The following is a 20370-nucleotide window of genomic DNA, read 5'->3' on the forward strand; positions in this document are numbered from 1 at the left end:
AAAGTTTAATTATTGTTTAAAACTTATAAAATATCTACAAAAATTCTAATTTACGAAAATTTTAATACAAAATCTCCTGAAATTCAATTAGTTTTAAAATTTTTAGATAAGTATTGCTCTTTCAAAACTCAATTATTTCTAAAATTTATAACTTCCATTTCTTTTTCAATTAATTATTTCTAATAACTTTAATAAAATTTAGTTTAAAAATTCAATTACATAAAACATTTTTTAATTATTAATTCTTTAAAATTAAATATTTGTTTATATAATTTTTTTTAAAAAAATTCAATAATTCAAGTTTATTAACATTTTAATTGAAAATTTCAAAAATCGAAAATTTAATTTTTTAAAACATATTTTAGTTTAAAATTCTCTAAAATTCAATTATTGTCTGAAATTTGTCCAAAAAAAAATTCATTAATTCAAATTTATAAAAGTTTCAATTGAAATTCTCCGGAAATTTAATTATTACTAAAAATTTTTAATTAAACTCTTCAAAATTCAATTATTTTAAAAATTTTAATTAAAAATCTTTTAAAATTCAATTATTTCACAAATTTTAATTTAAAATTAATTATTTTTTCCAATAAATAATTTAATGAAATTCTTCGAAAATTTAATTATTTAAAACATTTTTCGAAATTCTGAATTTAAATAATATGCATATTTTAGATTAAAATTTTTTTTTTAAATATAACTTTAAATTATTTTTGAAAATTTGTTCTGAAACTGAATTGAAATCTTGAAAATTTTTATCAGTTAAATTGGGACGCATGATTATGTTTTAAAAATCATTAATTCGAATTTTTATTTTATGGAATTTCATTTGTCATAACTAATTTTGGGCCGAATTTTTATTTGTTCGAATTAGTATTTTGCAGAAATTTCATCAAACCGATTTTCTATATTACAGAATTTATATATAATCGAAAATTCACTTTACAGAATTTTTATTTGTTCGAATTTTTATTTAGCAGGATTTTTTGTTTGGTCGAATTTTCATTTAACATAATAGGACATTTTAAAGAATTTTTATTGGCTAGAATTTAATTGCATAGAATTTTCTTTTAGATAAATTTCATTTGTTCGAATTATTATATCAAATAATAATTCGAACAAATGAAAATTCATCTGAAAGAAAATTCTATGCAATGAAATTTTACCCAATAAAAATTCTTTAAAATGCCTTTTATGTTAAATGAAAATTCGAACAAACAAAAATTCTGCTAAATAAAAATTAGAACAAATAAAAATTCTGTGAAGTGAATTTTGGATTATATAAAAATTCTGTAATATAGAAAATCGTTTTAATGAAAATTCTGCAAAATACGAATTCAAACAAATAAAAATTCTGCTCAAAAATAATTATGACAAATGAAATTCCATAAAATAAAAATTCTATCTAATGATTTTTAGAACATAATCATGCGTCCTAAAATTTAAGGGCAGGTCAAAGTCGAAGCAATTTTTACATAGAGCCTCAATGGGAAAAAATGAAATAGAGCTTTTTTTTGTAAAAATTGGATAAAAATTACAATTTAACTTTAAACAAAACAAAAAAAACAAAATGTTAAGTAATTATTATTGTTCCAAGAAATTTTAGGTCAAAATTTAGGTAAAATTAATTTTAATTAGTTTTATTTGGTGATAAAACGAATTTTTAGTTTGAGATTATGTCAAGTGGTTGAACCGTCTGCTATTCGTAATCCCTACACAGATGATATTAATTATATTATAATCAGTAATATTTTATAAAAAAAAAATATTGAATTTATTCTATAGTGAGACCCGGAAAACCTCCACCACCGCCAAGGAATCAGTCACTGGATGATTGGTCCAGACTGGATCCTGCTAATAAGCCGGCTAGACCACCTCCCCCCCGAACTGACACAAAATTACCACCGAGGGGAGAGAAACCACCACCTAAAACTTGGCAATCAACATCCAATTCACCTTCGACGTCTGACTCAATTTACGCGAATTTGGGTAAGTTCAGGCCCATCCAGTGTAACTAATGATTAGATTTCACGTATATGTAACAGCCATACTCACACGATACTCGCACCTGCTTTTTTATAGCTTGCAAATCAGGTCGAAATCGAATACCCAAACTTAAGAGATTGTCAATCATTTTTTTTTTTAAGTTAATTTCAAAATTTCTGCAGGAACAGAAATTTTTTTTTTTTACTTAAAAAATAACTCAATTCTATAGGTATTTCATAAAAAGAAAAATTATTTACTTTCTCTTTTTATTGAAAAGAAAAACTAGTTAAAAATAGAAAAATTAAATTTTAATAATTGAGATTAAAAATTAAAATAAGAAATTAGATAAAAAATTAAAATTTAAAAAAACAGAGCCTAATAAATTTTTATTTGTTTTAAATAAAAAAAATTTATTCAGCACAAATAAAATTGTATTTAGCGCAAATAAAATTTTTATTTAACTCAAAACTTATTTGAAACATATAAATATTTATTTGGCTCTAAGACAAATATATATCTTTTCTCTGGGTATGTTGTTTGCGATAATTACACTAAAAAAAAAAGAATTTATTTGATTCTCAAATAATCGGTTACTTGACTATTATCAAATAAATATTTATTTATATTAAATAATTATTATTTGAGTGAATTTGTTTCAAATACAGAAATTATTGGTACAAATATAATTTATTTAATTCAAATAAAAATTATTTGGTTCAAACAAATATTTATTTGATAATAGTCAAGATTATTTAAATCAAATAAAATTTCTTGTTCATTATGAATATTTTAATTATAAGATGAAAATAAAAATAAAATTGTAGTTAAAAATAAAAAATAAAAATAAGGATAAAAGAAAAAAAAATTAAAATTGATAAATGAGATAAAAAAAAATTGATATAAAAATATAGAGATAATTAAGAAAATTTTAGAATTAAAGAAAATATATAGAAAAAAAAAAAAAAATTTCTTTTCCTGCATAAATTTAAAGCTTCTTGTTATGGCTATAAGTCTGTTTGCAATTATAATTATTTACTCTATAATTTTCTCGCTGATTACTACCAATTTACAATCTTTGCATATATATATATAGGAACTAGATGATATATTATATAATAATATAGCAGCCATTTTATATACTGATATATATACATACATATATATTAAACATGTGTTATAACTTACAGTCTCAATTATTAGTTCATGATTAACGAATCTTGATACTATTATATAGATTTTCGTGCATCCTGTGATATTTTTTTTTACACATTCATTTAGACAGTATAATTTCAAAATTTAGTCAAATGACATAGAAAATCGAATAATTTATATGTGATATTAATGATTTCACATATATATATATAGTAAAGTTTGAGAATGGCTGGATAGTTTTTCGAAAAAGCTTATAAATAATAAAAAAAAAAAAGGCGACAATTAGCTGTTATAGAAACGAACAAAAAAAAAACATGATAATAATAATAAAGGGACAGCGTGATATAACCAGCGACAATTTGTAAATATCATTTAAAAAAAAAAATTATTTGTATCTATATATATATTCTTAAAGTGCTATGTTTTGAAATAAAAGTTTTCTTCGTCTGAATCAAAGAAAACCTTGTTTTTCTTAATGTCACGTGACACTTAATTTTTGCATCCAAAATGCTTTGATAAATTTTTATTTTATTTACAATTTTTGCAAATTTTTTTTTGGATTTTTTAATTTTTTCTTTTTTTCCTGTAATTTTATTATTTTTAGCTACATTTAAAAATTAATAACTATACAAATTTAATTATAATTTTACTTATTTTCCCTACTTTTTATTTTATTTACGAATAATATTTTTTTGCACTCTCCTTTTTTTATTTAAAAAAAAAAAAAAATTAGTTTGATAAAATTTTTTTTTTTTTTTTTTTTGCATGATATGGTTGACATTGTTATTTTTTTATGACGACTTTTTTTTCAACGTTATTGATTTTATTAAAACGGCATGAAAAAAAAAAAAAACATTTCTTTGGTGTTAAGAGTTGGCAGTTCAATTACAAAGAACTCATGCTGAATATATATGCAACTAACGCCGCATGCATTGAATGCATATTTGCACCGTGTTCTCCTTTGGATTTATGTCTATAGATTTTAGATAGCAATGTCTGCCAATCTTTCGTTTTAACACTAACTAAATCTTGAATTATATAATATATATCCAATTCAAGATGCGATTTTATATTTAATTTTTTTTTGCCAGCGATATAAACACTGAAGCTATGAACATTTTTCTTTAATTTAAATTTTTAAATTAAATTACAACATTTTTTTAAATACTATTATTATTATTTTTTTTTTAAAGTCAAAATTTCCTCAAACGGATCAACAAAAATTAAAAAATTTAATTTTCAATTTCTTTTTTTTACTCCTACTGTGATTAAAATAAAGTTTTTGAAAATATTATAGAAAAAAAAATTGTTATGAACAATTGAAATTTTTAGCTGTCTTTAAAAAAAATATTTTTCTTGAGATCCAGATCGAGAATTTTTTTTTTAAGACAGCTCAAAATTTAAATTATTTATTTAAATTTGCAATTTATAACTTTAACAGAAAAAGTTTTTTTGTTCAAATATTTTCAGAAACTTATTTTGATATAGAGAAGTAAAAAAAAAACAACGAATTAACATTGAAAATTAATTAATTTTTGAAAATTTCTTTCTGATCTGTTTGAGAAATTCTTATCCCAAAAGTGAATATTATTTTATTTCATTCAAAAATAATCAGTGACTTGATTATTATCAAATAAATATATTTATTTGTATAAACAATCATTATTTAAGTTCAAATAGAATTTATTTCATTGAAATAAAAATGATTTGTTTAAATATTTATTTATTTTATTTACATAATAGGTAAATATTTATTTATAAAAACATTTACTTAAGGCCAGGTCCAAGTCGAGTCAGCTGTTCCTTTGAAGTTTCAATGGAACAGCTTACACAACTTGGACCTGGCCTTAAGTGAAAATACAATTTATTTGATCCAAATAAAAATGATTTGTTTAAATATTAATATTTATTTTTTCAACAAATAGATTAATATTTATTTAATAATTTTCAATTAACTGATTAATTTTGAGTTAAATCATTTTTTTTCCAGCTTATTGCATAAAAGATCAAAAATCATAAAAAAAAAAATAATTAAATATATATTTTTTTTATATAATTTTATTAAATCATTTTATCCCTGACGATGAAAACAATTTATTCTCGAAACTTTTGCCGTTTTTAAGTATATAATAACCGGGATTTGTACATTCAGGCAATTTTTCTTTATTCGAATCAAATATAATTTATTTGAATTAAATAAAAATATTTGTCTCAGAAATAAATAACTATAAATTTAATTAAAAATTTATTTAAACGAAATAAAATTTTATTTAAACAAATTAAATATTAGTGAAACGAAATAAAATTTATATTTAAAACAAATAATTATTGGGATTCATAAATTTTTCATAAAAAAAACATTAGTTAAAATTTTCATTTTTAAAAACTTTATTGGGTAAAATTGTTTTTAGACGAAATATCATTTTTTGTGTAAATAAATTTGTACAAATAAAAATTCGGACAAATGAAGATTCGATGAATTTGGAAATTCTGTCATTTAAAAACTCGAATTACTTAAAATTCTGTTAAATGAGAATTCTGCTAAATTAATATTCTGTTAAATTAGAATTAAAAAAAAAGTTGGCTAAAGAGAAATTCTGTTAAATAAAAATTGACTACCTTAAAAATTTTATTAAGTAAAAAATTCTCGTTTAAAAAGAAAGTATTTTAAGGGTAAAAAAAAATTCGATACCTAAAAAATTTGTCAAGTAAAACTTTGCTTAAAAAAAATTCTATCAAATGTTAATATTTGAAAAATTTTAATTCAAAAAATGATAACTTTTCAAAAAAAATAATTACATCCAATAAAATTCTTTAAAATACAAATTCTAACCTTCAATTTTTATGAAAAATTCATGCGCTCCTAAATATTATTTATTTAGTTCTGAGAAAAATATATTTTCTTCTATATGAATGGAAAATTTTTTTTTTTTTTTGTCTATTCATAATATAATTTATTATAAAACAAAAAATTTTTTTTCTTTAAATTATTTTTTTTTATAATAAAAAATGAAGTGCTGGCGTGTTAGCGAAGTCGGAAATAAATTTTCAAGGATCGTGAACCCCTGGGAAGGTAGTAAATTAAAAATAGAAAAAAAAAATGAAATATATAAAAATCGAAATAATATCTTTGATTCGTTTTTATATATACGTTGAGATTAAAATCCCAGCTTTAGTGTTTAGTCGTTTAACTATAATAACTAGCTAGCCTGTGATATGCCTTGTGTCTTGTGGTACTAACACTGGCGCTTGACCATGGCGTACGGGCCTGCAGCAGCGGAGGATGTTACAGGTGAAATTCGAAGTTCTTTGGTACCATCCAAGCCTCAGCGAACAGCCAGCATGAGGGACCAGACGATTTCTCAACCTCCCGTGCAAAAAGCCGTTCACAATCAAAATCAGGACTACGAGAATGTCGAAACCAATTCTCCAGCATCAAATTCGCCGGTTCGTTTCATTTTTTTTTTTTTTCAATTTTATGAAAAAATTTCATTTTTTTTTCATATGTTTTCTTCAATTTTTTTTTTAAATTGTTTTTTCATATTTTTCACAAAATAAACATTTCATTTAATTTAAACAATATACGTAACTGCTTTTAAATTAGATTTATTTTATACGAAAATAGTATTGATAACTTAGAAAATGGTCTCGCCCCTCGTTTTTTAAATAATAATTTTTTTACTAATTTGGACTACAAAAATTTTTTTAAAAAATAATAATTAGGGCTCAAATTTGAAAGAAAAAAAATATTTTTCAGCTCAAAAATGCCACTTTTTGTGTAATTAAAAATAAACAATAAAATTGTGCAAGACCAGAAGAAAAAGGAGAATCATATAAAATTTTTCAAAATCTTTAATAATAAATTATTCACAATAATTCAAATTTAAATTCAAATAAAACTATTTTTTATTTTAGAAATATATTCGACAATTATTATTTTTCAAAAATAAATTTTGTGCTGGAATTCTGGAAAAGTCGAAAGTACAAAACAATCATAACATTCACGAAAAATTGAAATAATTTAATTTTTAGAAATTCAAAAAGTCATATTTTTTTTCTAAATTGTGCTAGTCCAACACACAAAGATACAATTGAGACATTTACAAAAAATTAAAAATTTTCAATTACAACTCAATTTTTAAATAAAAAAAAAAAAAACTATATTTTTACTCAAATATTCAAAAATTATTATTTTTCAAAAACAAATGTACTGAATTCTTCAAGTCCAGCACAAAAAGGAACAATTATAACATTCACGAAAAATTAAAAAATTTTCAAAATAAATAAATTTTTAAAAATACAAAAAAAAACATTTCTTTATTCTAAAAATTTAAAAATTAAATTATTTTTAAAAATTTTCAATTTTTCGTGAATGTTTCTTTTTGTACTGAACGTACAGAATTCAGCAAATTTTTTTTTAAATAATAATTTTGGAATATTTATGAGTAAAAAATCATACAAAATTTTAGAAAAATAATAAATTTTGAATATATTAATTCTGGGTGAAAAAATCATTTTTTGAATTTAAAATGAAAATGCTAACAAATTGATTATTTTAGAGTCTATTCATGCGTCTCAAAAAAAAAAGTTATAAAGTAAATGAAGTAAAAAATTAAATGGAATTAATAAAAAAAATGTAAGAAAGTTAAAAATTATTTGATCGACAAGTAGATATGATATGGTCATTGATTAGTAAATTTACATATATATGTAAACAGAAAACGCACAGGTAAATAAAGAAATGAAAATTATCTTGATATTTATGAAAGTATATAATATAGTCGATTTAACCCTTTCAGGGGCAGTGGGACGTATACGTCCCACCTTTTTTGTTGTTGTATTTTTGGTATTTCCGGCATATTTATCTAATAATAATCATATATTTCTTATTTTTAGATTCTAAGGATATAATATAACGAATCTATAATATTGTTTATGAATAATTTATTATTGTTAACTTAATATTATTCCATCAATCTGAAAAATATGCATTTTTTTAATAATTAATTCAGCTATTTGTAAACGCGAAGTGCTACAACTTTGAAAATCTTTACTCGGGGGTTTTTGGGGTCCCTGATTACGAATCTGAGGTCAGTTTTTCAAAATTCAAAATGGCGGATCCATTATGGCGGACGACTTTTTAAAAATATAATGCAATTTGTATGAAACTCGTTACCCCGAGTAACAAGTTTCAAGCGAATATATTGAATTTTAAAAAAAATGTCCGCCATATTGGATTCGCCATTTTGAATTTTTAAAATTTGCAAAATCTGACCTCGGATTTGTATTCAGCGACCCAAAAAACGTATAAATACGTAATGAAACAAAAATTTGTATGCTTAGAATAATGTGCCCCTGAAAGGGTTAAAAGCAAAATATTGAAATAAATTTTGATGAAAATATGATTTTGTATATATATATATATATATATATATATGTGTAGGAGAAGATTGAAATTAATGGAAATATTTGCAGGCTTCGAGCGAGAGTCAGGTTTATGAATGCTTATCAAGTTCTCCGGAATGTGATTCGAGTCTTGAATTACGCCATGGGAACGGAAATCATGCAACTGCTAAAAGAAAATCCGACAGCAGTGCTTTAGAGTCAAATGTAGAGTTCAAGTACCATCAGCCAACGTTCACCAGGTCAACTTCCCTACCATATTGTGGTAGCGAAACCGAAAGTGAACTCTACGCTCCCTATAGCTTCTACACCAATGACGAGGTAACATTCTTTACATTATTATTACTATCATTATTATTTTCTTTTTCATTATCACTATAATTATTATAATTATTATTATTTTATATTCAATATATTTTTTTTTATTTTTGTTATTAATATTATTATTATCATCATAATTATAAATAAATTTCCAAATTTTTATAATGTAATTAATAATAGTATAATAGAGAAAAATGCATTTAAAAAGAGTACTCTTGCTTCTGAGAACGTTAAATTTATGGAAATTCATATGTCATAATTATTTTTGTGCAGAATTTTTATTTATTCGAATAAATATTTTGCAGAATTTTCATCAAACCGATTTTCTGTATTGCAGAATTTTTATATAACCGAAAATTCTCCTCACAGAATTTTTATTTGTTCGAATTTTTATTTGCTCGAATTTTTTACTTAACATAATAGGCATTTTAAAGAATTTTTATTGCGCAGAATTTACTTTCAGATGAATTTTCATTTGTTCGAATTATTATTTGATATAATTTCCATATAATCGATTTTTCATACTGCAGAATTTTTACTTAACCGAATAATCATTTAACAGAATTTCTAATTGATAGAATTTTCATTTGTCCGAATTTGCAAATGGCCGAACAAACAATCGACAGAAAGATTTCGGCGCGATTTTTAAAATCAACCAATCAAATATTATCCACAAAATTGTGATTGGTTGATTTTAAAAATCGCGCCGAATCTTTCTGTCGATTGTTTGTTCGGTCATTTGCAATTTCGGACAAATGAAAATTCTTTCAATTAGAAATTCTGTTAAATGATTTTTCGGTTAAGTAAAAATTCTGTAGTATGAAAAATCGGTTATATGGAAATTATATAAAATAATAATTCGAATATATGAAAATTCATCTGAAAGAATAAAATAGAAATTCTATGCAATGAAATTTTACCCAATAAAAATTCTTCAAAATTCCTATTATGTTAAATGAAAATTCGAGCAAATAAAAATTCTGTGAAGTGAATTTTCGGACACATATATATGAAAATTCTGTAATATAGAAAATCGTTTTGATGAAAATTCTGCAAAATACTAATTCGAACAAATCAAAATTCGGCACAAAAATAATTATGACAAATGAAATTCCATAAGTTGAAAATTCTAACTAATGATTTTTAGAACATAATCATGCGTCCCAAAGTAATTAACGTAATTAAAAATCAATTATTTGTTACATTATTTGTGTTATTAAATAACACAGGAATACACGGTTTTGGACCCGAGCAACGAAAACCTGTTCCTAAAGTAAATTTTTTAAATTTTAATTTTTTGAATCCGAATCCACAGTCCGTTTTTTTTACTACACGTCAGGTTTTTGAGATAATTGCAATTTTAAATTTTTGATGCTTTTAACGAAATTGTTATTGTTAATTAAACTATATTACTTATAAAAAAAAGTTATAACTTTGTTCAAGGTGTCTGGGGTCGCTGATTACAAATATGAATATGATTTGCTTGAAACACGTAACTTAGGGGTTTTTGAAGTCGCTGATGACGAATCTGACATTAGATTTTTAAAATTTTAAATGGATGATCCAATTTAACGGATGACAAAATTAAAAATTAATTGGACTTGCTTAAAACTTGATACTCGGGGGGTTTTTGAGTTAGCTGATTACGAATTTGACATCACATTTTTAAACGAGTTTTAAGCAAATCCGATCAATTTTTAAATTTTTCCCGCCATTTTGAATTTTTGAAATCTGATGGCAAATTCGTAATCAGCGACCTCAAAAACCCCCCGAGTATCAAGTTTCAAGCAAATCCAACTAATTTTTATTTTTGTCATCCGCCATATTGGATCCGCCATTTTGAATTTTAAAAATCTGATTACATATTCGTAATCAGCAAAATTTTTCCACCATTTTGGATCCGCCATTTTGAAATTTGACGTGATACGAAAAATCTAATAATGGTTTCGAATTCATCATAAAAAAATACGTTAAGAAACGCTCTTGCCTTTCTGGGTCCAAAAGTTGATCCGAATTTGTAAATCTGTGTAATTAATGTCATTATATTGAATCAGGGTCCAGAAGATGATCAGGATTGGAAAAACAAGGATGATGAATCGAGAGTTAGTCGTCTAAGACAAAGAAGAGGTCGAAGTATTGTTCATCGAAGTTTGGAGGATAATTATGGTGCAGTTGTTGTTGCCAACCATGAAGCATTGGCGCAATTTTTGGAACATGTAAGTTTCTTCAATTTTGTTAATCTTTTTATTACTTTTGCCTTTTCATTTTATTTTTACGTTTTTTATTTTCACTTTTTACCGATTTCTATATTTTTATATTTTTATTTTTCTTTTCATTTTTCAATTTTCTTAATCGTGGTAAGATAATAATCAAGAATTTTGGAATTAAGAAAATTATTCTCAAGTTAGAAATAAATAAATTAATATTAATTAATTTTGACAAATGGGTAAAAATTCGTCTAGCGTGCTCGAATAAAAAAAAAGATATTTCTGAATTTTGCGTTAACGTAACTTTTCTTATTTATTATTACTTAAACGAAAAGATAAAAAAAAATTCAAGATATGATTCTTTTAGATTTTTTCATCAGCTTTCGATTTGCGTAGTCTATTTTTAAAATTGTTTTTTATTTTAAATCAAATTTTTGAAAATCAAAAAATTAAATTTTACTTTTTTTCATGTCCCAAGTGGAGAAAATTTGATATTTTTTTAAATTTAAAGAAAAAAGAAGTATAGACTTTTATTCCCAGTTGCCCTTTCGAAATGATTTTCTTTGAAATTTTTCTATATTATGTATAATAATAATATTAAAAGGAATTTGAAAAATTCTCTTGAATGTTAAAGGCAATAGTTTTGCAATACAGTTGAGATATTAAAGTGACGTGTGGATAAAATAAAGAGGTTTACAAAAGTGGACTAAAGTTGTTGGCGACTTAAACGCACACTAGTGGAATATAGCTTATGATTATAGTGATTGGACATTGCCAACGTATATTTCAAACTTTGCAATAAACAATTTCTTTGCTCTGCAATATTGCGTTAGCAAAACTTTATATCACATATAGGTATATGTTATCTTTAACAGGTGTCACTGTATGTAATGTAAAATACATCATAAAACTTCAATTTTTAAACACATGAATGTATCGTGTCATGTCACAAAATATGTAATTAAAGATTATTTCCTTTATACATGCGTCTTACATAAATCAAAAATTATAACAGTATATTGCCTTTCTAAATATTTTTAAGGGCGTGAGACTTAACTCTATATACACAAAGTCATATCAAAAAAAAAATTCGCCAATTAGTTTTGAAATATAATAAAGATGTCTAATTAAAATATATATATACCTATTAATTAAACTTGTCATGCAAAAGTTAATTTTTATTAGAATTTAAGGCCATTTGAGAAATACCCACGTGACCCCCATGCAAAAAACATGGTATCGTATTCCCAAGATTTCTCTAAAATGGTAAAGAATTTTTGGTTGAAATTTGTAAAATATGATAGAGAATAGCATTCAGAATGGCGCTGTTCTCGGTTTGAAGCACAATTTTGCGTTTAAGGCCAGGTTCAAGTGAGGCAGCGCCATCTACATTAAAGCCAGGTCCAAGTCGTGTCAGCTGTTCCATTGAAACTTCAAAGGAACAGCTGACTCGACTTAGACCTGGCCTTAAAACTATAATTTTGGAAAATTTTCAACAGCCTTTTCTCGAAAACAAGAAGGTAAAATGTGTTTTTCTTTATGGATAATTGATTATTAGCAAGAAATACAACAGCTAAAACTTTTTTTGGGTTAAAATGATGAAAAAAATTTCATGTCGATAAATTAAATATGAGCAGTTTTTTCACAAAAACAGTAACAGTACTTTCTCGGAATTAACAATCAAGAATACAATTTCCATTTGGAAAATTAATAAATGTTAAACAATACACCAGCTAAGATTCACCAATCACGAAAATAATAAAACAAAAAATTTTATTACATATTTAACATATGGACACTGTTTTACTGATTGTGACAGCCCTTTGGTAGAATGTATTTCAGGTGGTTAGCAACAGCGCCAATCTCCTCCTTTCGGCAAAATCGCGAAACGTCTGGTGACATATATAACCTGCCAAACGGCTGTCATAATGAGTAAAATATGTTATGTTAAAATACTTTTTTTTTGTTATTTTCGTGATTGGTAAATCTTAGCTGGTGTATTTTTTAGCGTTTATTAATTTTCCAAATGGAAATTGCATTTTTGATTGTAATTTCTGAGAAAGAACTGTTACAGTTTTTGTGAAAAAAGTACTCATATTTAATTTATTGACTTGAAATTTTTTTCATTATTTTAACTCAAAAAAAGTTTTAGCTGGTGTATTTCTTGCCAATAATCAATTATCCATGAAGGAAAAAGCATTTTATCTTCTTGTTTTCAAGAAAAGGCTGTTAGAAATTTTTAAAAATTTTAGTTTCGATGTAGATGGCGCTGCCTCACTTAGACCTGGCCTTGGCAAATAATTTTTTAGGCAATATTAAAACAAAAATTAAAATAAAGGCCACGTGGAAAATTCCCACATGATTTAGTGTGGGGAAATATTTTTTTGCAAAAACTTCACACTTCGATACACTCTTACTATATATAGAAATTCAAATAATTTCCTCTTTTTTCCTAAATTGAAACGAAATTTGTATATTAAATTTTCTAATAAAGTCTCTTAGTGTGGTCTTAATTTAATGGAAAATAAAAATATTTTAATATAGAAATTGTAAAAATCCAATGGTAAAATTATGATTAATTAATGTTTAAAATGATTTATTTTTCAGTTAAATTTAGTTTCACCCTTATCCCTTGGACTGCGAGGATTGAAGAATGCAAATCTACGATTTAATGATTTCACTTTAGAATCTACTTCGTCTGTTATTATTGGAAAGAGAATATTTTATTCAGCAACGTGGAACGATCAGAATGTCACTATTTGCATAGCTTTCAATCCAACTATGCACGTTTCAAGAAAGGATTTCTATCTAGCACCTATAGTCGAATTTATAGATGCTGTGCCACAGGAAATTTCTGAAAAGATGGGTTACAATGGGCGGAAAACAATTGAAGGTTTGCTGATTTTTATTTTAAATAAAAAATATATAAAGGGGGTCCACCAATTTTAAAGTTTGATTTTCAAGCCTTTTTTTAGAAATTTCTTAAAAGAAAAATTACTGGAGAGATTCTTTGCCAAATATTCCATTATTTTGTTTGTTTTTATTTTTGAATAAAATTATTATTAATTATTAAAATATTAAAACTATTATTGTAATAGTTGACAGTAATTTTTTTTTTTTTTTTGAAATTTAAAAATAATTTTGTGTTGTTCTTCAGCATAGGGTTGTATTTAAAATGACAATTTTAAATATTATATTTATTATAAATATTATAAATATATTGTATTTAATTTTTAAAGATTATAATATTAAAAAAATATATTAAAAAAAAATTTTCATTTTCTGGAAAAATATATCAATTATTTTTTATCATTTAAAAAATTTCGAAAAAAAACTCAACCTCAGTACCTTGGGAACTTAATTATGAAAAAAAAACTACATTTTCTATTTTAGTTCTCGACGATCGATGAGGTGTGAATCGTGAAATTTAATTTTTAAAAAATTACTGTTAAAATATTAAAAAATAAATAAACAAAAAAGAGGAAGATTTGGAAAAAAATCTTCAGTTGTTTCCTTTTAAGGAGGATAAAGGTCTTAACATAATTTCAAAACTAAAAATTGGTTTTTAAAACAAACAAAAATTTAATAAAAATTAATTTCAAACAATTTTAGAAGATCTATTTAATTAAATTTTAATTTATTTTAGAATTTTCGGAAAAATTATATGTTTTGAGTTAAAATCTGTTGTTTTAAATAATTATTTTAGTAACATTTTGATTTTTGTCTAAGCTGAAAGAAAAAAATCAAAATGTTACTAAAATAATTATTTAAAACAACAGATTTTAACTCAAAATATATAATTTTTCCGAAAATTCTAAAATTAATTAAAATTTAACTAGATCTTTTAAAATTATTTGAAATTAATTTTTAATTAAATATTGGTTGGCGTTGCAAACAATTTTACAGTTTTGAGGTCATATTAGAACCTTTATGCCTCCTTAAAAATTTCATTAAAAAAGTTTTAGAGAAAATTAAAATTTTTTTGTTAATTTTCAGCTACAATTTCGATATTGCCTCGCCTACAAGTGAACACTATTCAATCTTTCGGCGCAATGACAAAAGATATCATTGACGAAGGTACAACGAAAGATTCCTTCTTTGTCTTGTTGCAATTCGTAAACGCGTTGAAAAATCTTCAGGCACGTGGTATCGAAGAATCACCCAAGAATTTGAGCAATGTCGTGCTTTGTCGAGAAGATAAGGACGCTTGTTACAGGATTTATCTGCTTCAAGGGTAAAGGAAATCTCTATTTTTTCACTTTCTATATATAAATACATATATATGTATTTATTACAAAACCCTTTCGAGATCTTTGAGATACTCAAATTCATTTAATTTCTTTATATAATTTTTGAGGAATTCAAAAAAGAATATACATGTACCAAAAAAATATACACTTACAAGTTGGGAATTTAAACAATTTGTTGTAAATTCTCCTCGAATGTATATATATGGGTCATTCCACGTGACATTTGCATTCAAAAATTTTTTATTGATTAAAACAATTTTTTTTTCGAAATGTTTATGAAAAATACAAAACTGAAGTCCACAACGATTATGATAAATAATTATAGAACTTCAGTATCATATATGAAAAATATGACAATATGTATTTATTGATTTTTTGATTTGATAAAATTTATGGAAGTTATGATTTAACGATGCGGATAAAAAGCACCACTTTCGCATAAAGAGGAAAAAGTTCCTTATTTATCAGAAACTAAATTGAAAGAAAAATTTCAAAAATCAATCACTTCGGTTTTGTGAAAAAGTCACTCTTTAGAGTTAATTTCAATTTTTTAAGTGGCAAGAATTTTTTATGCAAAGGAAAACGATTTTTTTCTCTTTATTATCAGAAACTGAATAATCAAAAATAAAAATCATCATTTTTGAAAAATCCAAGTTTTTTGACATTGAAGTTTTTTTTTTCTCTCTAAAATTAATTTGACTGAAAACAAGTTTGAAATCGGAAATTTTCTTAATTAAAATAAAAAAAAATATCTTAAAGATAAATTTATAAAATCAAAAACTTTAGAAACAATAAATAAAAAGTACAAAGTGGTACAAAGAAATAAAAAAATCATATTTTCTTATTTTTCATAAACATTTCAAAAAAAAAATATTTCAAACAAAAGATTTTTAATGAAAATCTCACATAGAATGCACCATATATACAAAAATTAATTTTCAAGTACGATGTTTTAGGGGAATTCAATTGATTTTTAATATTTCGTCCGCCATTTTGAATTTTAAAAAACTATATTCGTAATACGCGATCAATAATTTACATTCTTTTACTATGTCATAATATACAAAAAAAAATTTTAAACGTATTTTAAAATTAAATATTTACACTGAAACAAAATTTATTTGATTAAAATAATCGGTTACTGTGACTCTTATCAAATAAATATTTATTTGTATCAAATAATTATTATTTGAGTCAATTAAATGGTATTTGTTTCAAATACAGAAATTATTGGTTCAAATACAATTTATTTAATTCAAATAAAAATTATTTGTTACAAGTAAATATTTATTTAATAATAGTCAAGTAATTGAGTATTTGAATCAAATAAATTTTCTTTCAGTGTAGAATTATTTTTTGTTAAAATTTCAATGTAATAAGTTTGAAAATCAAACTCAAACAAATATTTTTTTAATTTAAACAAAATTTAAAAATTCCCATATATATTATATAAAAGTTGAAAATAATGACAATGATTAATTAAAAAGGATTTTTTTTGGAATTTCTAAAGTGAGAAGAAACGATCATTTACAGATAACATGTAAAGTACATTCCACATTCTCTGGACCGTATAGATTTAATTTTATTTTCTCAATTTGCAGATTAAACGTTGATAGCGGTGAAGAATGTGAAGAGAAAATGGCTTCGTTGTGCCAATGTGCCCTTCTTGCACTGCAGGAATTGCATCTCACTAATAAACTGCCTCTTGTTAGGGAGTTACTCACAAAGGAGAAGGCAGAAACTCTGTCACAGGTGAAATAAATTATTATTTTCTTGATATACATATATGGGGCAAAATTCCTCATGTGTACCAATAGGAAAAATATGTGAACATTGAATTTTTTGAAAAATCATAACTATTTTATAAAAGGATGAAAAAATTTTTGACCTGTATGCTGCCCTACAACGGAAAAAGATACATAAGCCACAAATAGGTCGAACGGAGATATTTGAGAAAAACCATTTGCATCAAAAACTTCATTTAGAATTCATTTTTTATGAGCAAAAAAAATTAATTATTTAAACAATCCCTTTTAAAAAATGCACTTGCGTAGTTTTTTTAGTGCAAATACAACGTAAAAAGAACACAAAGTCGCTTGTGGTGTTTTTCGTTGTAAAGTCATCGAGCGGATCAAAGATGTCCAGCGAAGAATATACATAAGGGACAAGAGAGTATGGAATTAGAGTATGGCACTTGTGTATAGTCTCCACTGGACATCTTTGCTCCGCTCGATTATTTTACAAGCTAAGAAATACACTAGCGCGCTTGCGAATATCGTTCTGTAAACGAAGCCGAGCTCGGCCGCTTTTGCAACGGAAAAAGATACATAAGCTACCTCGCGTATATTCTTCCATTGTATTTTGTGACGTATTTCATGCCTCCTACAGAATTTAGGCAACGCAAAGTACCTCATGTGTCTTTTTCCGTTGTATTTTCTCATTTTTCGCGAATTGCAATATTTTCAATCTTAATTTTTTATTATAAATAACTAGCTGTCGCACCCGTCTTCGACGGTTATAATATTTAGATTTAATAAATTTTGAAATTTATAATTACATCCAATTGGATCTAATTTCAAAGAGTAAAAAAGTAATTTTCGATTTTTTATTTTTACAATATCTGATTTCATATTCAGATTTGCAATTATTAATTTTAAAATTCTGATAAAATTCTTAAAATTTCTTGTTAAAAGCATACTTAATTGGTCACAAAATTTTAAATAAAGAACGTTTAGTAAAGAATTATCAAAAAATAAAAAATGTTAAATTTTTTGAAAGTGTCATATTTTTGTTTAAATTAATATTTTTCATTGGTGTGGAGCTAAGATTGCGTTTAATACCCAACAGACTAAAAACATTATTGTTTTACTTATAAAAAGTTGAACATAACGAATTCTTATATTACAATGTTATTAAAAAAATTGGAAATTCAAAAATTTGATTTAGACTTTTAAATTCAGACTATTTACTTAATTTAATAAAAAAATTGATTGTATTTATGTGAAAAAATTAGGTACAAATAGTTTCAAATCAATCTGTCAAAAAATAAAAAAATTGCATTTTTTTGATTTTTTTAAATTTTTTGAAAAAATGTCATAACTTTCGTTCATGTTAATATTTTTTAATCAAATATGGCTAAGATTTTAAGTTACGTTAAGACTGAATACGCTGCCAAGTTTTACCTCAATCGGTTGAGCCGTTTTAAAGTTGTGCCGGTACAAAATATTGACGACAGACAGACAGACAGACAGACAGATAGACAGACAGACAGAATTTTTATTTATGGCATATTTGTTATCTTTACTACTTAAAATGATAAACTATGCAAGAAAAAATTAATTTGGAGCAATGTACAGACAAAAGTCTGATTTTATTAATATAGATTAAAATTTTGAATTTTAATTACGATAGTCAGATGCAGCTTTTTATTACGAATCCATTGATACCAAAAACTCATTTTTGACCAAAATGTCACTTATGTATCTTTTTCCGTTGTAGGGCAGTATGTTTTTGAAAGGTTTTTTCCTGCTCTTTCGAATAGTTCAAAAATTTATTTAAAAAAAATGAAAATTTATCCCTTTTTTGAAAATCAAAAATATTTTTGAATTTGTTTTAAAAAAGGAGCTTTTTTATTTCTTTTCTTTATCCCTTAAAATAAAGCTTAAAAATGTATACTTTTAATAAGAAAATCAAACAAAATGTCGTTTTTTTTGTTTTTGATATATTAATTAAGGAAATTCAACCCATATTATCATAATCTCAAACTAAAAATATATTTAAAATTGATTTCACCCAAATTCGACAGATCCAATTGTAAAATTTTCGAAAAAAATTATTTTCAGTTAAAATTTATTGTTAAATAACAATTAAAATAAACAATTTGTGTTTTTTCTTAAAAGTTAGTTATCAATTTTAATTTTTATCCAATTTTTATAAACAATGTCACATTTTTCTCTTTGAAAGATTCTCTACAATTCTGATTTTGTGTGTTTTTTAAAATAATAGTTTAATTAAAAAATATAAAAAATAAAAATTTTATTTGTTTATTAATTTTTGAAAAAAATATTGTTAATAAAACAATTTAACGAACAGAATTTTAGAAAATCTTTTAAAGAGCAAAATGAGTTATTGTTTGTAAGAATTGGATAAAAATTACAATTGTTCACCAACTTTAAACAAAAAATATAGAAAGTGAAATAAATTATTATTTAACAACAAATTTTTGCACAAAATAATTAATTTTGAAAATTGTACAACTGAATTTTTCAAAATTTGATAAAATTAATTTTATTTATAGTTTTATTTATTTGTTAAAAATAACTTTTTAGTTAAATTTGTTTATTAAAAGTATAAATTTTAAAATTCATTTTAAGGGGTATACAAATGAAATAAAAAGGAGCCTTAAAAAAAATTTTTTTTTGATTTTCAGAAAAAGGGATAAGTTTTGAATTTAAAAAAAAAAAAAATTTGCACCATTTGAAAAAGCAGGAAAAACCCTTTCGAAAACATAGGTCAAAATTTTGTTTATCATTTTATAAAATAACTAGCAAAATTAAACGCGCGCCAAATTGAGTATTTAATTGTTTGTTATAAAGAAATTAAAGATTAATATTATCAATAATAATTTAACTTATTAGAATATTATTACATATTAAATGATAATAATGAAAATTATATGTTTACAGGCCTCGGATTATACGACTTTTTCCGCCTTTTTTAAAAATACGACTTTTATCGACTTATTTTAATAAAATGCGACTTTTTTTACATTTGAAAAAAAATGTAAATAAAATACATTTTTTTAGTATAAAATGTAGATCTTCTTCAGATCTTCTTCAATTCAATTATTTAAAAAATTTTGAACTAAAATGATTCTTCACTAAATTAATTAATTAATTTTTTTTTCAATTTAAAATTAAATTATTTACCAAGTTTTCAATTTAAAATGAAATAAAATTCAATTATTTTCTAAAATTTCTATTCAAAATTAATTATCCAAATTTTCAATCAAAAATGAACTTAAATTAAATTATTATCCAAAATTACAATTA

At 23.8% G+C, this 20370-nt stretch overlaps 1 protein-coding gene and 1 long non-coding RNA gene across 5 annotated transcripts in view; one reads left to right on the top strand and one right to left on the bottom strand.

The window, feature by feature from the left end:
- LOC127283559 (uncharacterized) overlaps positions 1-20370 on the top strand; it is a 135417-nt gene that overhangs the window by 113337 nt on the left and 1710 nt on the right. For 2 of the 4 annotated variants that reach the window (XM_051308517.1, XM_051308515.1), the window contains exons 5-11: positions 1786-1989; positions 6413-6585; positions 8614-8862; positions 10917-11078; positions 13677-13962; positions 15066-15303; positions 16921-17071. In XM_051308517.1, the coding sequence (XP_051164474.1) occupies positions 1786-1989; positions 6413-6585; positions 8614-8862; positions 10917-11078; positions 13677-13962; positions 15066-15303; positions 16921-17071 (1463 nt within the window). The remainder of the gene's footprint in view (positions 1-1785; positions 1990-6412; positions 6586-8613; positions 8863-10916; positions 11079-13676; positions 13963-15065; positions 15304-16920; positions 17072-20370) is intronic. The other 2 variants (XM_051308516.1, XM_051308518.1) reach the window with 2 other exon arrangements.
- Positions 1-20370, bottom strand: part of LOC127283616 (uncharacterized) — a 98635-nt gene that overhangs the window by 17611 nt on the left and 60654 nt on the right. The window lies entirely within an intron of this gene.

This window comes from Leptopilina boulardi, unplaced genomic scaffold (genome assembly GCF_019393585.1).
Source record: "Leptopilina boulardi isolate dan_hultmark-lab unplaced genomic scaffold, ZJU_Lbou_2.1 LbouV2_310, whole genome shotgun sequence".
NCBI lineage: Eukaryota > Metazoa > Arthropoda > Insecta > Hymenoptera > Figitidae > Leptopilina > Leptopilina boulardi.